Source organism: Prionailurus bengalensis, chromosome B2 (genome assembly GCF_016509475.1).
Source record: "Prionailurus bengalensis isolate Pbe53 chromosome B2, Fcat_Pben_1.1_paternal_pri, whole genome shotgun sequence".
In the NCBI taxonomy this organism is placed as follows: Eukaryota; Metazoa; Chordata; class Mammalia; order Carnivora; family Felidae; genus Prionailurus; species Prionailurus bengalensis.
The window spans coordinates 98,280,362-98,299,647 of record NC_057349.1 but is presented as its reverse complement, the minus strand read 5'-3'; the positions used below and the strand labels follow the sequence as shown (position 1 = coordinate 98,299,647).

The 19,286-nt window shown below is 38.1% G+C and overlaps 2 protein-coding genes across 3 annotated transcripts in view; one reads left to right on the top strand and one right to left on the bottom strand.

Annotated features, from left to right (window-relative positions):
- Positions 1 to 12,666, bottom strand: part of CEP57L1 (centrosomal protein 57 like 1) — a 75,526-nt gene extending 62,860 nt beyond the window's left edge. The window contains exon 1 of the mRNA XM_043592073.1: positions 12,595 to 12,666. The gene's annotated coding sequence lies outside the window, so the exon portion shown is untranslated. The remainder of the gene's footprint in view (positions 1 to 12,594) is intronic.
- A 425-nt stretch (positions 12,667 to 13,091) lies between these two features.
- Positions 13,092 to 19,286, top strand: part of SESN1 (sestrin 1) — a 115,413-nt gene continuing 109,218 nt past the window's right edge. Inside the window, exon 1 of one of the 2 annotated variants that reach the window (XM_043592067.1) lies at positions 13,092 to 14,377. In XM_043592067.1, the coding sequence (XP_043448002.1) occupies positions 14,099 to 14,377 (279 nt within the window). In that variant the 5' untranslated portion in view covers positions 13,092 to 14,098. The remainder of the gene's footprint in view (positions 14,378 to 19,286) is intronic. The other variant, XM_043592071.1, reaches the window with a different exon arrangement.

The window sequence follows — 19,286 nt, the reverse complement described above, 5'->3', positions numbered from 1 at the left end:
ACACACACAGAAACATGTTTGGCTGAGTATAATTCAATTTGTAAATTTTCCAAAGCAAACAAACATTACCATTATCAGAATTGTTTTCCCTTGAAATAGACCTCCTGTGGAGATAACAACCGAGAAAAACAAAAAACATCTTTAAAACAAACTCTATTCTCTCCTTTAAGAAAAACATACACATATATACTCCCAAATAAACATTTCTTTACATTTCTCCCTCCTATTCACTAACCCCTCAACTGCCTCTGACAACAAAAGAATAAAAAATTAACACTAGATGGTTTTTGAAGCTGGTAATGTAGAACTGTTACAAAGCTATCAGCTGTCATTAATTTAGCAATATCTTCTGTGTACTTATTACAGTTTGTGATTTAACTTAGTTGCCTTAGCAAAAATAATTTTATTTTAGCAATGTCTGCACACATCTGTCTTCCTCTGTAGTTCCTTAAGAACAAGGGACTATATTTTATTCATTATTCTATTAACCACTGGACTTATATGGTAGTCATTGAATAAACATTTGTTGCCCTTCAATCAATTAATGTAGTAGAAATACATAAAACAAAATACATTTAAGTCTAACAGTTAACATTCACAAATGTACTACATACATTTTACATCTCTGGTATCAAAATTCACCTTTAAATTATATTTGGCAACATGTTTTCTTTCATTGTGGTACATAAAGTAAAGCTGTGCCTTACAATCTTTGGCATCTTAGGTTCAATGAATAAAGTCTTTAGAAAACTATACATTAAGAATACTTTTCTCATGCTATTAAATAATTAAGTGCAAAGTGCTGATCATGGATTTCTAAAATTACTTAAAGATGTGAGGGGGTATCCCTTACAGATGGCTCCCCTGCTCTATCAAATCAGAGTGCTTGGTCTTCAAAAGCCAGAACTTTATTTTATTTATCTTTATATTTCTAGTATGTGCTCAATTAAGTGAGCTAAATGACTAAAAACATTTGGTCTGGGGAAGAGAATGATTGGGGTAGAGGGGATGACCTGTGCTGTAAAAGAAAAAAACCAAATGATAAAGATAACTTGACTTAAAGAAAAATAAATATACTTATTCTAATATTTAAAGATTATAGATCTACGACTCACTGAAGATTCATACTATTATACAGTATTTACCAAAATACTAGTTTCAAAAGATATTCATTGAGGTTACTCCTTAAACAGATTTCCAGACAAATAAATCTGGGCAAATGGGTAAAACAAAATTAGCCAACTCTTAACCTGAAAGTTTTGTCAGTATATTTAATATTCTACTATCACTGTGAATTTCCAACCAGCAATAAACCATGCACTTCCCAAACTTATTTGCAACAGAAACCTTTTTGGGAGATCTCCTGGAGAAATTAGCATTTCATAGAACAGATTTCAGGCAATACCTATTTACAGAATCTTCAAAGCAGTTCTACAGAGGAGACAACTATCAAAATATTACAAAGTATGTAATCAATAATATGAAATAACAAGTGACAATAGAAAAAGAGAAAGTTGTCTAAAACATCCTGTTACAAACAGAAATTCATATTCCCAGTGTAGGAGGGTAGAGGAAGAAAAAGAAAGAGACTTCTTTTATGGGGTGCCTGGGTGGCTCAGTCGATTAAGCGCCCAACTCTTGATATAGGCTTAGGTCATGATCTCACAGTTCGTGAGCTTAAATATATGAACACTACAATCTTTTAACTTTTTAAAAAAGGAAGTCTCCTTTTAAAAAAAATGTTTTTAATGTTTATTTATTTTGAGAGAGAGCGAGCAAGCAAGTGGATGAGGGGAAGAGAGACAGGAAAAGAGAAAAATCCCAAGCAGGCTCCACGCTATCATTACAGGGCCAGACATGGGGATCGAACTCACTTAGTGAAAGCCTTCCTTTACTTATTATCTAAAGATTCATAATGGATATATTTCTTTTTCAATTATAAAATTAATTTCTGGAAAAGAAAAAAAAGACCTTTCTTTCACTGCTGAGACTCCCCTTCTTCATCACTCTCCCTTTATTTCTCCTTCTTTTTTTGTTCCATGAAATGGGAGTGATTTTGTGATAGGACTGTAAAACAGCAGTCACAAATTAGTATCTAATTTAATTACCTTTATAGTCTTTTACAAATCTAAGTCAGTAGAAGGTAATAAACAGAAAATTTAAGAAATGTTATTAATCTCCTAGGTAATAGTACACACTTCCTATGAATTCATAATATCAGGCTGGGCTTTTGATTAAATATGCAACTCAAGTCACATGTATGATAACACAACGAGAATATGTACTTCTTATATTTGATGTGATCACTGTAAATGTATGTTAAGAAGGTCAACAATTTTATCATCAATCCCTCATGGCAGGTCTACCTCTAAAATCATAATGTGCAATGCAGTAATCTTACTCTAATATAAAATAGTAAAATTCCATTTTCCTCTGTTACTTAGAAAAAGAAAGAAAAGAAAGACTAAGCATTTGGAGACAAACTGTTCATGTTACTAAAAAGAAGATAATTAGGATAATTTCCTTTACAAACTTAAATTAAGTCAGTCATTATATAAGGAGATATTTAAGGTTCAGATGGCTTCAGTGTTTCATGGTACAGAAAGGGAAACTATTGGGGAGAAATCATTGATGGATTTTTCCAAAACTGTATGACCAGGCAGAAAAGTAGCAAAGAAATGGCAATGTGGACAAATAACAGGTATCTCAATATTCCTAACGGTAGGCAGTCTCCCTGACAGTTTACACCTCTAACACTCACACCACTGCTGTTAATAACATCTAACAGTAAAGCAGCACTGAAATGGAACCGTTAGTCCCATTTCCTAATATGTTCCTCTCCTTGACCATATTTTTGGGCTGACTTCAAGCCTCTCCCTCTGAAGGAATAGTTTTGAAGGATAACACTTATATGGTTATAAATATTCAGTATACTATTTTTTAAAGTTTTTTACCTTTTAGTATTACTGATCAAAATAATAATTTCAGAGTCAGCAGAAACTTTATTAATGAAAATATCAATAAATCTTGGCACAGACATTATAGCTTTCACAAAAAATTAACTCAAAATGGGTCATAAACCTACATGTGAAACATAAAACTATAAAGCGTCTATTAGATTAACATAGGAGAAAATGTGGGTGACCTTGGTTTTGACAATGACTTCTTCTATACAATGCCAAAAAGGACAATCCATGAAAGAAACACTAACAAGTTTGCCTTGTTATTTACAATTTAAAGCTGCTTTGCAAAAGACACTGTCAAGAGAATAAAAAGTTAAGCCACAGACTGGGAAATATCCACAAAACGCTTATCTGATAAAGAACTTGTGTCTAAAATATACAAGCAATTCTTAAAACTCAATAATAAAAAAAAAGGAACCACCCAACTTCAAAATGGGAAAAAGATGTGAGCAGACACCTCACCAAAAGAACATAAATACAGGTGGAAAATAAGCATATGAATAAATGCTCAATACTATATTAGGCAATTGCAAATTAAAATGAGATACCATTACTTACTAGAATGGCTAAAATACAAAACACTGACAACACCAAAGCTAGTGAGGATGTGGAGCAAGAGGAACTGTAATTCATTGCTGATGGAAACGCACAATGGTATGGTTACTTTGGAAGACACTTAGGAATTTATTACAAAGCTAAACATAAGATTACCATACAATGTGGAGCACCTGGGTGGTTCAATTGGGTTAAGCAATTGACTCTTGATACTGGCTCAGGTCATGATCTCAAAGTTCATGGGATTGAGCCCCACATCAGGCTCTGTGCTGACAGCTTGGAGCCTGCTTGGGATTCTCTCTCTCTGCCCCCCCACCCCCCCAACTTGCACTTGGGCATGCAGGTGCATGCTCTCTCTCAAAATAAATAAACTTAAAAAAAAAAGATTACCATACAATGTAGCAATGATGACATTAGTTATTTATTCAAGTAAGCTGAAAACTTATGTCTACAAAAAAACCTGTACAAATAAATCAGGCAGCTTTATCCATAACTGCCAAAAACTAGAAGTCATCAAGATGTCCTTCAAAAGGTGACTAGATAAACTGTGGTATTATTCAGTGATAAAAAGAAATGATCTACCAAGCCATGAAAAGACATGGAGGAAACTTAAAGGCATACTGTGAAGTAAAAGAAGCCAGTACGAAAAGGCTGCATACTGTATAATTCCAACCATGTAACATTCTGGAAAAGGTAAAACTATAGGACAGTAAATACATCAGTGGTTGCCAGGGTTTCAAGGGGAGGGAGGGAGGCATAAATAGATGGAACACAGGAAATTTTGGAGAGTATTAAACTATTCTATATGATCCTGCATGGGTGGGTACATGACATCATGCACTTGTCAAAACCCTTAGAATGTACAACACAAGAGTGAACCTTAATGCAATTATGGGCTTTAGTTAAAAAAAGAAAATCTACTCCAACTGCCCTCATTTCACAGATGAAGACTCTGAGGCCCAGAAAGATCAAAAGACTAGACAAAAGTTACACAGAAAATTAAAAGCCACAGCTGCAATCTGTTATTTTGAATAAACGGCAAAAATAGGGCTGTGATGGATATTGGGAGTTGTTAATACTAACCCTGTTCATACTTGAGTCAGGCTACCTTTAAAAGTTAGACCTTTGCGGGTTTCTGACACTGTAAGACATTAAATACAATATGGGTACAAAGAATAAAGAATTCGTGCTGACTCAGAGCCTGGAGCCTGCTTCGGATTCTGTGTCTCTGTCTCTCTCTGCCCCTCCCACCTCCCTCTCTCTCTCTCAAAAATAAACATTAAAAAATTTTTTTAAGTAAAAACAAAATTTAAGAATTTGGCTTAAGTTTTGATTCTTCCATTTTCAATACAAATATAAAGAAGCTGAGCAACTGCAGCTGATGACATGGCACAGCAAGAAGGCAGAAAGCCTTTCTTTGGGGAAGGTAGAAGAATGAACATTTGAGCTCTAACTTGGTGTTTAAGCTCTATAGTTGATACACTCCCCACTCCCTAAATTGTCATGAGAAAAGAGTGACTGCACAAAAGTTCTCATTTACTTAATACTTACCCTTTTGGGGGAAGTGATAAAGCACTGTAAAGAAGTTAAGAATATGAGTTTTGTCAGATATGGTTTCCACTTCTGGCTCTGCCATTTACTTACTACCTTATGTGTTTTGAGGCAAGTTATTTAAACTCTCTGGGCCTCAGCTTCCTTACCTATAAAAATGGGGATAATAGGATCTACTTCATAGAGTTAATGGAAAGAAAATCCATATAAATCAGCTAGCATAATACAGGCACAGAATGAACACATTATGAATATTAACTATTAATAATAATAGTTATAACTATTAGATTTTACGTATGTGTGTGTGTTAAGCCTATGTCTCAAAAATTTTAGAATTAGATAGGACATAGGAAAACAAATATACAAAATATACAGAGAAAATGGTGCCAAGCATATATGCGCATTATATACATTATTTTATGGACTCTTCTTAATAAGTCTATGAGGAAGAGTCAGCCAGTGGGTCAAGTATTTGAGGAGCATTTACCATGTGTGAATCACTGTTTGAGGCACTGAGAGTATAGTAGTACACAAGAGTCCTTCATGCAGAAGAACACAAAATAAGCATAAAACAAACATATACAAGTGGATAACTGAATTGATGTGATGAAGATTAAACAGGGAAACAGGTGGTCTGCTTTAGCTAAAATGGTCAGGTAAAGTCTCTCTGAAGATAGGGCTTTTGAGATGAATCCAAAACAGTGAGGAAGGCAGCCATGTGAAAATATTTGGTAAGGGCACTGTGAGTAGAAAAAAACAAGGATCTTAAATTTGGTATATTCAAAGATCAGAAATGGATAATAATATGCTCTGTATTTTATAGACAAAGAAAATGGGGTTTTAGAAAGGTTAGCAACCTGTATGAGGTAAATGGCAGAAGAACTTGAAGGTATTAACTTCAAAATCAATGGTCTTGCAGAAATGCCATGCTGCTTCTCCCCAAAGTGAGCAAAACATCTCAATATTTTCTCAGCCATGGAAAAATCCTGCTTCTCAAACAGTCTTCTAAATGTACTTATGAAAATTTACCAACTGGAAGCAGTTCTTCTAAATTCCATAACATCTGTTTATTTGTTGTAGCAAAAGGTAGATATTATGAAACTAAGAACTGTAAATTAAACAGTGTAAAACTATATTCTGTTAAATAAAATTTTATGAGTGACACTTAGATCTCCCTAAGCTATACATTATTTTTTTAATATGAAATTTATTGTCAAATTGGTTTCCATACAAAACTCAGGCTCATCCCAACAGGTGATCTCCTCAATACCCATCACCCACCCTTCTCTCCCTCCCACCCCCATCAACCCTCAGTTTGTTCCCAGTTTTTAAAAGTCTCTTATGTTTTGGCTCCCTCCCTCTCTAACCTTTTTTTTTTTCCTTCCCCTCCCCCATGGTCTTCTGTTAAGTTTCTCAGGATCCACATAAAAGTGAAAACATATGGCATCTGTCTTTCTCTGTATGACTTATTTCACTTAGCATAACACTCTCCAGTTCCATCCACGTTGCTACAAAAGGCCATATTTCATTCTAACTCATTGCCAAGTAGTATTCCATTGTGTACATAAACCACAACTTCTTTATCCATTCATCAGTTGATGGACATTTAGGCTCTTTCCATAATTTGGCTATTGTTGAAAATGCTCCTATAAACATTGGGGTACAAGTGCCCCTATGCATCAGCACTCCTGTATCCTTTGGGTAAATTCCTAGCAGTGCTATTGCTGGGTCATAGGGTAGATCTATTTTTAATTTTTTGAGGAACCTCCACACTGTTTTCCAGAGTGGCTGTACCAGTTTGCATTCCCACCAACAGTGCAAGAGGGTTCCCGTTTCTCCACATCCTCGCCAGCATCTAGTCTCCTGATTTGTTCATTTTGGCCACTCTGACTGGCGGGAGGTGATATCTGAGTGTGGTTTTGATTTGTATTTCCCTGATGAGGAGCGACGTTGAGCATCTTTTCATGTGCCTGTTGGCCATCCGGATGTCTTCTTTAGAGAAGTGTCTATTCATGTTTTCTGCCCATTTCTTCACTGGGTTATTTGTTTTTCGGGTGTGGAGTTTGGTGAGCTCTTTACAGATTTTGGATACTAGCCCTTTGTCCGATATGTCATTTGCAAATATCTTTTCCCATTCCATTGGTTGCCTTTTAGTTTTGTTGGTTGTTTCTTTTGCTGTGCAGAAGCTTTTTATCTTCATGAGGTCCCAATAGTTCATTTTTGAGGTATACGTTCTTTAAATGTTTTATATCATATAGACATGTTATTGATGAAATATGGTGTTTTTAGTAATTTTTGTAATAAAGCTGGACATGAATTCCTTGCTCAAAAATGTAATCTATTTATGCTGCTGTTTTATGAGAAAAATAATTGCCATATTTTTACTTATTGTAACTTTTCCCAATTAAGTAGCTTAAAACACAAAATATTATTAAAAATAAATTGCAAATTTGAGAAAAATGAAATATAATTCAAGGATCTCATTCTCACAGAATGTCAGCAATACGATTATACAAAATAGCACCCTTCAGTTCAACTACAAAATACTTTATAAACATTTCATTAATTTCGATCAAACTGAAGGACAAATATTACTTTACATATCGATGACTATTTTAGAAGATACGGTTTCTTGAATACCAATATATGCCAGATGCTAACCTAAAAGCTTTATATATGTTATCACATTAAATCTTCACAACAGTCATAAGAACACCAAGGCTATCTCATCTCCCACATCCAAAGTTAGGTTGAAAAAAATTGGCCAAATTCACACTAATAAAAAGCGGACTTGGGGTCCAAAGCCAAGATTCTGAGACTCTGAGGTCCATGCTCTTCTCACTATTTGAATATATAGCTACATCTCTCAATGACAGTTAAGGTTTCGTGGAGAAAGGTTGTCCAGAAGCAGTACTAGGTACTGTTCACCTGCATGACTCTTAAGTCCTTCAAACAAGATGATTAACAACATGTCCAAACCTGGACGCAGTATCTTCCCATCCCAAGACTCGAATTCATAGTGTATTCCCTACTCTAATTAATGGAAGGAGTTACTCTTCACCATCTGGATAGCAATCAACCCAGGAACTCTGGTACACTTAGCAAGACTGTGTTTCTAAGACCACAAGACTTAGGAGTGATTTTTTTATAGTAAATTCATCAACGAATTTCATAATAAAGGCCTCTTGGGAGACCAGCCAGTCAGCTTTTTCCTGGGCTAAAGCACTATTCATTTAAAGCAACAACTTCTCTACATATACTATACTCTATATATATATACTTTACTATCTTGCAACAACATGAGGTATGCAGGAATATAGTAAAAATGTTAGCAAATTCAATTTCACAAGGGTGAGCACTGTAATTCACTTGCAACAGAAATTCTGCTCTTTTAAGACAAATTTTCAAAAATGTTTTCGTTATGAAGTCACTTCTATCAATTATCTTGTGTTTTTGTAAACAACAGGTAAATATGCAATGCCTTTGAAAATTTTGTGACATTAGTCTTCCATTTATCCATCAAATATGTACTAAGTTCATATTAGATGCCAAGCACTGTAGTTGGAGCTGGAGATGATGAGCAAAAATCGGTACAATCACTGCTCTTCTGTGCTTAAACTTTAGAAGCAGACAAACTTTCACACACCATTAGAAAACTGTATTTGTAACTTATTAGCAAGTAAAGATATATGGTAAAATAAAAGTTATTTATGATAGGGACATTCAACAAGATAAGGGAAACTCAGAGAAAAGTGGATTTGATCTAACATCTACAGGAAGGGGAGTCAAAGACAGGCTAAAACAGTCTGGACAAACAAAAGAGTACCAGAGGTGCTGTATCCAGACTGTCTCCAGTTCTCCCATTCTCTCTTAAATATGTCCATCTGACTTTTATACTCTTTACTCCACCAAAACTGCTCTCAAGATCTTCAATGACCTCCACATTACTAAATGTAGTGGTCAGTTAATCAATCCTTATCTCATTTGATCCAGGACAGCACTTCACATACTTAGCACTCCCTCCTCCTTAACCACTTTCACTTGGCTTTTAGGACACCACACTCTGTGGGTGTTCCTCTCTGTTCACTGGCTGCTCCTGCACAGTGCCCTTTGCAGATAACTCCAAATCGACCCAAATTCTATGTAGTGCCTCTTTCTGTGACACCAACTATTCTCAGGCTGTAACTGCTGTCAAAACACTACTGTGAAGTCCAATATTCTATCTACAACCAGATCTTTCCCGTCATCTCAATACTCATTTATACAACTGCCTACTCTGTACTTCAACTTGAATAGCTTAGAGGCATCTCAAACTTTACATGGCCAAACAAAACTCTTGATTTCCACCTCTTTACCTCTGTACACAAATCTGGAGACTTTCTCACAACATTAAATGCAATTCCTTCCTTTTAGCTGCTCAGCCTAAAAACTCGGGACTCACCTTTGACTCTTATATGCTCACACCTCATGACCAATCAGCAAAACCTGTTGGCTATACTATCATAATAGATCCAGACTGTGGTCTCTTCCCACTACCTCCACTGTTATCACCCTGGTCCAAGCTACCATTATCCTCTCTCACCTGGATTATGACTAGAGCTTCTTAACTAGTGTCTCTACTTCTAAACTTCTAAACTGTTTCCCTGTGGTCTATGCTCAACACAATTTCAAATAAGTAATCATTTAAAAAAGTCAGATCATGCAACTCATCTGCTCAAAGCCCTTCAGTGGCTTCCTATTTGTTAAAAAGTCAGCAGAGTCCTTTCAATCACCTACATGACTTCCTTCCTCTGTAACATCATGTTATTCTCCCCTGCACTCATTGTGCTCCAGCCTACACTGCTATTTTTTTGCTCCTGCCCATATGCCTTTGCACTGGCTGTTCTCTGCATAGGAATGTTCTTCCTCGAGGTATCTGCACAGCTTATTCCTCCTGCTTCAGATCCCCTCAAATGTCCCCTTCTTGATTAGGTCTTCTCTGACCACCTTATTTAAAATTGAACCTTGCCCCCCACAATCTGGCACTCCCTAGTCCCTTTCCTGGTTTATTTTTCACTGCATTTGTCTTCATTTGCCACATATATCACATATTTATTGTTGATTTCCCCTTAACAGAATGCAAGCTCTAGGAGAATAGGGACTTTTGCACAGCTGTACAGTTGACCCTTGAACAATGTGGGGGTTAGGAGTATCGACCCTCCACCAGGAAGTAAAAAAAATCCCTTAACTTTTAATCTATATAACTTTTGACTCCCCCCAAACTTTACTAAAAGCCTACTGTTAACCAGAAGCCTTACCGATAACATAAACAGTTGAGTCACACATATTTTGTATATTATAGACGGTATTCTTACAATAAAGTAAGCTAGAGAAAAGAAAATATTATTATGAAAGCCATAATGAAAATAGATTTGCAGTACTGTACTTACCAAAAAAAAAAAAAAAAAAAAAAAAAATCCACACGTAAGTAGACCTGTGCAGTTCAAACCTGTTGTTCAAGAGTCAGTGTATATTGTGCTCAATGATATATCTTCGTTGTTCCATTGCACACTAGATACTCAACAGATATTTGTTGAGTGTATGAATGGATGAAAGGGAATATGAGAACCAATGACTGAAGATCTGTAGGGCTGAAGCGGAGATAGGTGGAGAGTGGTAGGTATACGAAGTGAGGCTGGAGAGGTAGAAAGGGACCAGATGACATTAGGCTTTACAAAGAAGCTTTGCCTTAAGAATACTAAGACACCAATGAATGATTTAAGAGAAAATCTGGTCAGATTTGCATTTCAAAAAGATCATTATGGCTCCTGTGTGGGGAACTAATGGATAAAGGTCAGAATGAATAATCACTATTGCAATGGTCCTGGCAAGAGATTATGGCAGATTGGAAAAGACTGTGCTTCTGTAGATGGTGGGGAAAGGATGGATTTGGAGGGTATTTGGGAAATGAGATTGATAGGATTTGGTAATAATTGGCTATAGAGGTACGAAGGATCAGAAGAAATCAAGAATAATGTGTAGTTTTCAAATTTTCACAAGTGGATGGTAGGATCCTTAACTGAAATGGGGAACACTGGAAAAGAATCAGGTTCATTAGAGATAACCATGCATTTGGTTTTAGGCATGTTGAGCTCGAGGTGCTTTTGAGAATTCCAAAAAGAAATATAATGGAAATAAATATATGAAAGCTGGAAAGATAAAGTTGGATGGAGCTATACATTTAAAAGTCATAGGTGGTAGTGAAACCATGGGTATGGATGAGATCATATTCAACTACACAGTAAAAAAAAGGACATAGATTTAAGAATGACCCTACTCTTTGTGGGCTGGACAAAGGAGGATGAGGTCAAAAAAAGGACAAAAAAGGAATGTCTTTTTTATTTTTAAAATCGTACTCATAAGAAGTTCACGTTTAAAAACAAAATCTGGTTTAAACCAGTAGCATTGAATGTAGCAAGGCTACATTAGACTAATTCATCAAAACTATAAATCTGTTGAAGGACAGGTCATTTTCAGAAACTATCTGATAAATTCACAGTACTTGTCTCTTTGCAACGTCAAAATACATCAATACACAGATATTATCCTTCCCAAAATATATATGATTTGGCTTACTGCAATTTTCCTGAAAATATCTCATCTTTCTCACTTCTGGGACTCACCACATACTATTCTTTTGGCCCTCTTTCTCTGGTATAAAGGTTTTCCTGACTTTCCAAGATCAAGCTAAGTTATCTTCTTTCTAGCCATCCTAGATAGCCAGATATGACATCATACTATAATTGTGTGTTTAGCCACTAGATTCTGTAACTAGGTAGAGGCTGTGTCTTTTTCACTGTTGTATACTCAGAACCTAACAAGGCTATATTTTTAGAAACACATCTATTCTGCAACGTTTAGAATTAAAATCTAATTTGGTTCTCAGTCCATTAACTGCCTTTCACATCTTGACTTTTCTCATAAGGAATGACTTTTTAAAAACAGTAACTTAAAAACAAATGACTGAATCCTTTAAATATACTAAATTTTGGATATTTTTATAGGTCTTCTTTCATAGAGTATCCTTAAACCCTGCAAACATTGATTTCTAGGAATATTGGGGATTCTTTTCCCCTTAGTCTCATACAAAATGGATTTGAAAACTCGCTTTCAAAGCCCTGCCTGGGATTTCATTCGGACGCATAAAGCACCGAACTCGCCTACACGATGGCAAACAAAAGTGCAACAGCACAGGGATACCTAATCCCTCGGCGTTAGTCCGCAGCAAGGTGCACTTGTTTTCACAGCATCTCTGTTGCCTGGCCTTCTGCCGCTCCCTCCGACCCTCGGGACTGCGACCATTTCCCGCGCCAAACGCGCCCTCGGCCTTGGGAACCCGGACTACTCCTTCCCACGCAGATTACTGGACAAAGTCCCTTGGCTACGAGGATAGCCCTAGATGGCGTCGTCTCCAAAATCCCTGAGGAAATGAAGGAAGGAAAAATCCTGTCCAAGGAAAAGTGGCAGGCAACTCTACAGTGCTCACCCAGTCGACGCTCTCAACCTCCGTTCGCGCAAACCGTTGGCTTGAAGGCCGCTACGGACAACGTCGCAGTGGCTCCTGGGGACTGTAGTTTCTATCGCCAACAGAATGCGTCGGCTGCATCAAAACTACATTCCCCAGAAGTCAATGCGAGGAAGCCCTGTCTCCTCAAACCGCGGGTTTGGCGTAATAGACCGTCGCTATTTTCAGGCTAATCTTAAATTTGGATTCAATTTCTTCCAGGTGTGTGTATACGCCCTCTTTCTTTTCCGTGCTTGCTTTGTCTGTAATTGTTTCAGTGTACTTCAACGCCTCCTTACTTTTCTTTCCCCTACTCCAGTCCAGAGAATCCAAACGTCAGGGCACGGAAAACGCCCCCGACGCAAAATGCCCCTTAAGCGCCTGCGCCCGGCTCGCCATCACGCATGCGTAGCAGCCGGCAGCGGTGGGAGGCCGCGCGCGGACTTAGGGTCTGGAGGTAGCCAGCGGGAGGGCGGGGCTTTTTCCAATGGCTTTGCCTCTGCGGGTCGCGTCTGCTTGGGCGGGGAAGAGGGCGCTGGGGCAGGGGCGGCTCCTGGTTTATGTCGGGCGGAGAAAGGGGAGGGGCTGGTGGGGTGAGGACCCCATCTCCCCTCCCTGCTCCCGCCCTCTGGGCCGAGCCCCACCGATGGGGCTGGGCGAAGGGGCGGGCTCTGCGCCTCAGGCCTCGCTGCTCCGCCAGCTTCGCGGCGCAGCCCGGCATTTAGGGATTTTGGGCTAGCCCTTTGCCTTGCAGGCTTAGTGGGAGGTGGGCGAAGACGCAGGAATAGGAAAAGAAGTGGCGTCCGCCTGGGAGTCCAGAATCGTCGGGGCTGGAGACGCTTTCCTCCAACGCTGTAGCCGAGACAGCGGCTGCCGGAGGCTGTCGTCCCCAAGGAGCGCCTGGGTCTCCAGCCGCGGCGGCCAGTGAGCAAGCGTTTGGCGAGATTTCCCCACTAGCTCTTGGCCGGCCGCTGAGGCGAAGGGAGGAGCTGCGGAGGGCGGGGATTGGTGCCGGAGGAGGGGCGGGGTGGGAATGCTCTTGAGAACCCAGTGGCCGCCCAGACCAAAAAAACCCGAATGGCTGGAGCGCGTTCAACTGTTACCAGCCTTTTTGGGCAGAGCACGGATTTGACAGCTCCACAACGTGAGGATATCCGCTGACCCCGCGAGACAGAGGAGAGCACTTCCCTGAGACTGCCTGTCCAGCAAAGCCAGCGCTGTAGGGTTTCAACTTTCGAACTTTTTTCAGTCTCTGACAAGGCTTGCCCCTTCATGTAGGAGAGGGTAAGTTCTGTCTTGTAGATCGCTTGAAAGCCATCAATGTAAAAGACACTTCTTGTTCCAAATGTCAGCCAGACATCTGTGTTTTCATGACGATTCGGTTTCTCTGATTTTATTCTTACATTCCTCGTTTTAAAAATACGAAGTGCTTTTGGGGACATGCTGAAGGGTAACTGAAGACTGCAAAGAAAAATCTCCAGTTGTGATGGCTGAAGGAGAGAATGAAGTGAGGTGGGATGGACTGTGCAGTAGAGATTCAACTACTAGAGAGACAGCACTGGAAAACATTAGGCAAACCATTTTAAGAAGAACCGAGTACCTTCGTTCGGTGAAAGAGACACCTTTTCGTCCCTCAGACGGGCTTTCAAATGCTGTTTCTTTGGATGGGTTGAATAAGCTTCTTGCTCATCTGCTTATGCTTTCTAAGAGATGTCCCTTTAAAGATGTAAGAGAGAAAAGTGAGTTTATTTTGAAGAGCGTCCAGGTAAGAAAACATTGTAATTACAACTGTCCATCTAGTAAAGCGCAGTTTTACTTGCAGTTGTATTTGCTTCTAAGAGGTGGTTAAGTGAACTCATTACGAATTCATTCTACATCTTATTGAGTGGCTTGTAAAACATTGAATTTGGGACCAAAATTGAGTAAGGTGAATTAAAGTGAAAGCAATTTTCAAATATAAGTAAATAAGCATTGTCTTTCTAGAGTTTTGGAAGCTGCAGTCCTCCTGGAAAAATAAGAGAAAGTTACAGTTAATGGCAAGTAAAGACTTGCTTTTTCATTTTTACATGTTGTTAGGAAGTATAGCCAGTGTACTTTTCACATCAGTACTAACAATATTGTGTGGAAAGTTTCTCATTTAAAAGCCTCTAAAATGATAAATGTTTCTTTGCTTGTTCAAGATAAATGGTGAAACAATTTTTCTCTTGTTCTTAAAAGCAAAACAAAAAAATCAGGGTCTATTCTCTAAAGGCAACCTTTCTTTAAAAAAAATGAATTATATAAAATAATAAGTCTATATTATAAAGAAGCTAGCTGCTTTATAGTTGAAAGTTGAACCCAGGTTAAGTGAATGATAGAAACACTCCTGTGGTAAATTACTTAGTTTTCTCTGTGTTTGCCTCAATTGTTTTCTTCACATATATACCTACTTAAGTTTTGAGTGCAACCAATTAAGAATGTTAATTTTCCTCCTCTTCTATACATAATCAAACTCTCCTGTTTTATTGGAAGATTTATTAGGAAGGGTTTGGTTTGGTTTGAGAAAGGTTTTTATATACTAAGAATGGTCAGTGACACTATGTCTAAGTTACTGAATCGAAGTCATTTATGAGAAGTTCTTAATTTACTTGGGTATATATGTCAGCTAAGATTAATAGTTTTTCTATTTTGGTTAGTTTGAAGCAATAGAAAAATAATCATGTCCATAAAATGAAGACTCTGTTTAAAATCTTGGGATATTTTTTCTCACTAACAGTTTGGGAACAATCATTACAATTCATTTATCCAGAGTTATCAGAGAGGAATTAATTTTCTAGATTCCTGATGTTTACCCTTTTAAGCATCCAAAGTTATTTCTCTATTTCTTAGACTGTAGCATCTACAACAATCATTTTTCATAATAGAGTCATCATTATGCACATCAAGTACTGTTGTATAGGTGAGGGTAGAGTGTATAGGACTATAGGATCCACGTTTTTTGAATTTGTGTTCAATTTTTAATAGTTTTTTTGTTCCCTCCCTTACTATCAGTACACTTTGTTCTCTTCCTGAATCTTTAATTTTGCTGCTTATTTATATCCCAATGGGAAGCCAGATAACCAATTTGGTTAAGAATTATATTAAAAACAAAAGTAATTAAGCTCTGGGGAGTGCAGGGTCAAAGGACTGTGTATATTGGTAAGTAAATGGGTACTGGAGCCAGACCTGAGCTCAAATTCTCCTCCTTTATTAACGTACTGCATAACCTTGGACAAGTTAAGTAACTCTCTCTTAGCTTGGATTTCCAACATCTATAAAATGGGAATAATAACATAGAGCTGTTGTGAGATAAATGAGATGTAAAGTGCCCCAGTACATAATGGATGCTCCTCTCCTTTATCGTAAGTGAAAGACACGGACTACATGATACATATTTCATGTATCCTGCAAAAAGATTCAAGAATCGCCTCCACAGTGAAGGTTTTCCATAAATTTATACTTTTCATCTCTGCATCTACTGCACTTAATTCCTGCTACTATTATAACAGGCACTTTACTTATATTGTGCTATAATCACATGTTTATGTGACTGTCTCCTCGGAGGGCTGTAAGTTCTCAAGAGTATTGACTGGGACCTGGAAGCTACTAAATAAATATCCAGTGTCTGAACAAATTTATATTTGGCTTCTTTTTATTTTTTATCAGCCTGAATAAAGTCACCAGATTAGGGAGTTTCCATCCCCACATCCTTAATTCATGCCTTCATTCAGCGATTGTTTATTGAATCCATGGTGAATGCCATTCTAAGAACTAAGAACCAGTGGTAAACAACTTTGACATTCTACTGGAGAGAGACCATAAACAATAAACAAATAATATAATTTTAGATAGTAAGGGAAGACTTCCCTGAAGAGATGACATTTAAGCAGAGATTTGGTGAATGAATAAATATAATCCAGGCAAAAATGAAATTTGTGAGGGGGACATTCCACACATAGGGAACAGGTGTGTGAAGTCCTCATGGCAAGAGAGAGCAGATGAGGTCTAGGACCGGAAAGTAATACAATGTGATTGGAGCATATGTTTGAAGGGAGAGTGAAAGCTTAAGCACATCCTCTGTAGTCAGACCTAGCTCTAATACTTTATTAGCTCTACAATGTTGAATACATTTCTCCTTGATTCAGTTTCTGCTCACAATGAGAATAAAATGAAATAATGGTTGCAAAACATAGCACAGTGCCTAGCACATAAGACATGCTCAGCAATATTAGGAATTCTTACTGTTCTTAAGCAGGAGTTGGATAACAGGATCTTGAAGGCCAAGAGTTGTGGACTTGGGGTGCCTGGGTGGCTCAGTCGGTTGAGCCTCCGACTTCAGTTCAGGTCACGATCTTGTGGTCCATGAGTTCGAGGCCCGCGTCAGGCTCTGGGCTGATGGCCCAGAGCCTGGAGCCTGCTTCCGATTCTGTGTCTCCCTCTCTCTCTGCCCCTCCCCCGTTCATGCTCTGTCTCTCTCTGTCTCAAAAATAAATGTTAAAAAATAAATAAAAAAATTAAAAAAAGAGTTGTGGACTTTATCCTAGGAACAATGGGAAGCCACTGAGGAGTTTTGAGCAAGACGGTGACATGATCCACGGTGTATTAGGATTACTTTAGAAGCGATGCGGAGAATGAATTTCAGGGGTGAAGAGTGGATATGCAGCATCAGGAGATAATTCCACCAGTCCAAAGCAAAATTATGGTTGGATTAGGGTGTAGTGGGAAAAGTGGGAAACAGTGAATGGGCTTGGGAGACAGCTAAGAGTTAGAAACAGGAGATAGTATTGAATTGGATATAGGAGATGAAGAAAATAAAATAAAGGATGCTCTCAGGTTTCTGGCTTGAACTACTTGATTACTAGTTCAGTCATTTCCTGAGACAGAAGAGTGGTAAAGGGTCAGTTTAGGAGGAGCGGTGAGTTTTGTTTTAGACATGTTGAGATTAAGTTACCTGTGATGCACCTGATTAGAAATAGCTCCCGAAGGGATTTTTGCCCCTGCTACTACCATTGTAGTTCTGCTATTGTTATCCGTCACTTCTCCAGACTTAACCCATCCTCCACCTTTATATCCATGCTCCACATAACTGCAGAGTCATTTATCTAAAATGAAATCTGATCATGTTACTCTCCTGTCTAAAATCCTTGAGGATAGAATTTAAACTGCTTGAGAATGTCACATAATGTCCAGCATCATCTGGCTTCCACATACTGCTCCAGCCTCCCATGAGAAACCAAATAATTAAATGTGGTACTCCATAATGCTTTCTGTTATTCATTGGTAGATCAGCAAAAGCTGAACTGAATTTGCAATCCCTACAGCTGTTCTGCTCTTGATTGTTTTAGGTCAGCTCAGAGGACTGTAATCAGGAGCAAAGCTGGTGGGACAGGGATAAGATGGATCAACTCAAAATGGCTAAACCTGTATATAAAAAAAAATGGCACATTGGGAAAGAGCATTCTCTGTATTCCTGTTCTCAGTTTATTGATTTCACAACAACATATGTAAATCCATTGAACACATTTTTGAGAACTGTTCTGTGCCAGGCACTGTACTTCAGACTGGAAGATCAGTAAGATTTGTTCCCTGCTTTGGAGGAAGGTCTTCTAATAGGCCTTATTTATGCTGGGTTTGTTGTTGTTTTTAACCCCATAGTATCTTTTCGATATTCTTGATTGTCTGAACAAAGGAACAGAAGTGTTAACACTGGCCTGATACACTATTATAGTCCACTGGTGAACTGTAGTTTTAGGGTGCAGGTAATTAAAGGAGGAATGTGAGTGTGTAAATATTCATCGAAAGATTATGAAGAGTGTTCAAAATAGTCAAGTACTTTTCTAAGAATGGTCATTTGATCATTTTCATTTCTGTACTGTGAAAAATGGAATCTGTTAAGTTTTTTTTATAAGATTGCCAGCAATTAACACTGTCTGAAAATAATTTGGCTTTAGAAAATTTAGACCAAGTAACAAAGTATGTTTGTTAAGTGGGGTGGAGGAGGCTTTCCTTTAGTGAAGTGATTGTTACCCCCCCCCGGGGGGGGGGGAATGAAACTTTAGCTGTTGGGCATGATGCACATTTCAATTGTTAAAGCTGCAGTTGGAGTATCCATTTGATACCAATTTGGGTAATATATAGTTTGTAGGTTTAACAATAAGAGATTTATTATTTAGTATAATAAATCTTGAGGTTGGGCAATTTCAAGCTTCATGGATTGATTGATTAGCTCAACTATATTCGTTTTTGCCTTCTTTCTGCTCTCCTTTCCTCAGCATAACAAGTACTGTCTCTGCTTATGGTTGCAAGTTGCCTTATTCCAAGCACCATGTGTAGTCATGACTGTTTGTAGCTGAGAAGAGTTTCTTCACATGTGTTTATCAGGGAAGAAAAGCTTTTCTCAGCCTCCAGCAGACTTCCTGTCCATTTTTATTGACTAGGGTTGGGTCACATGCCCTTTTCTAAGCCAGTCATTGGCAAGGAAATTGGGCATTTCTGGTTTTGATTTGAACTAATCTGCATTCAGCCATTAAGAGCCAGGAGAGCCCCATCACTTGAACAAAAAAATTTCTGTTGGTGAGGAAGAATGGGGATAAGAAGGCAGTTAAGTTTAGTCAAAAGCTATAAAAGTTGATCTTATATCTAACTAGATAAAATAT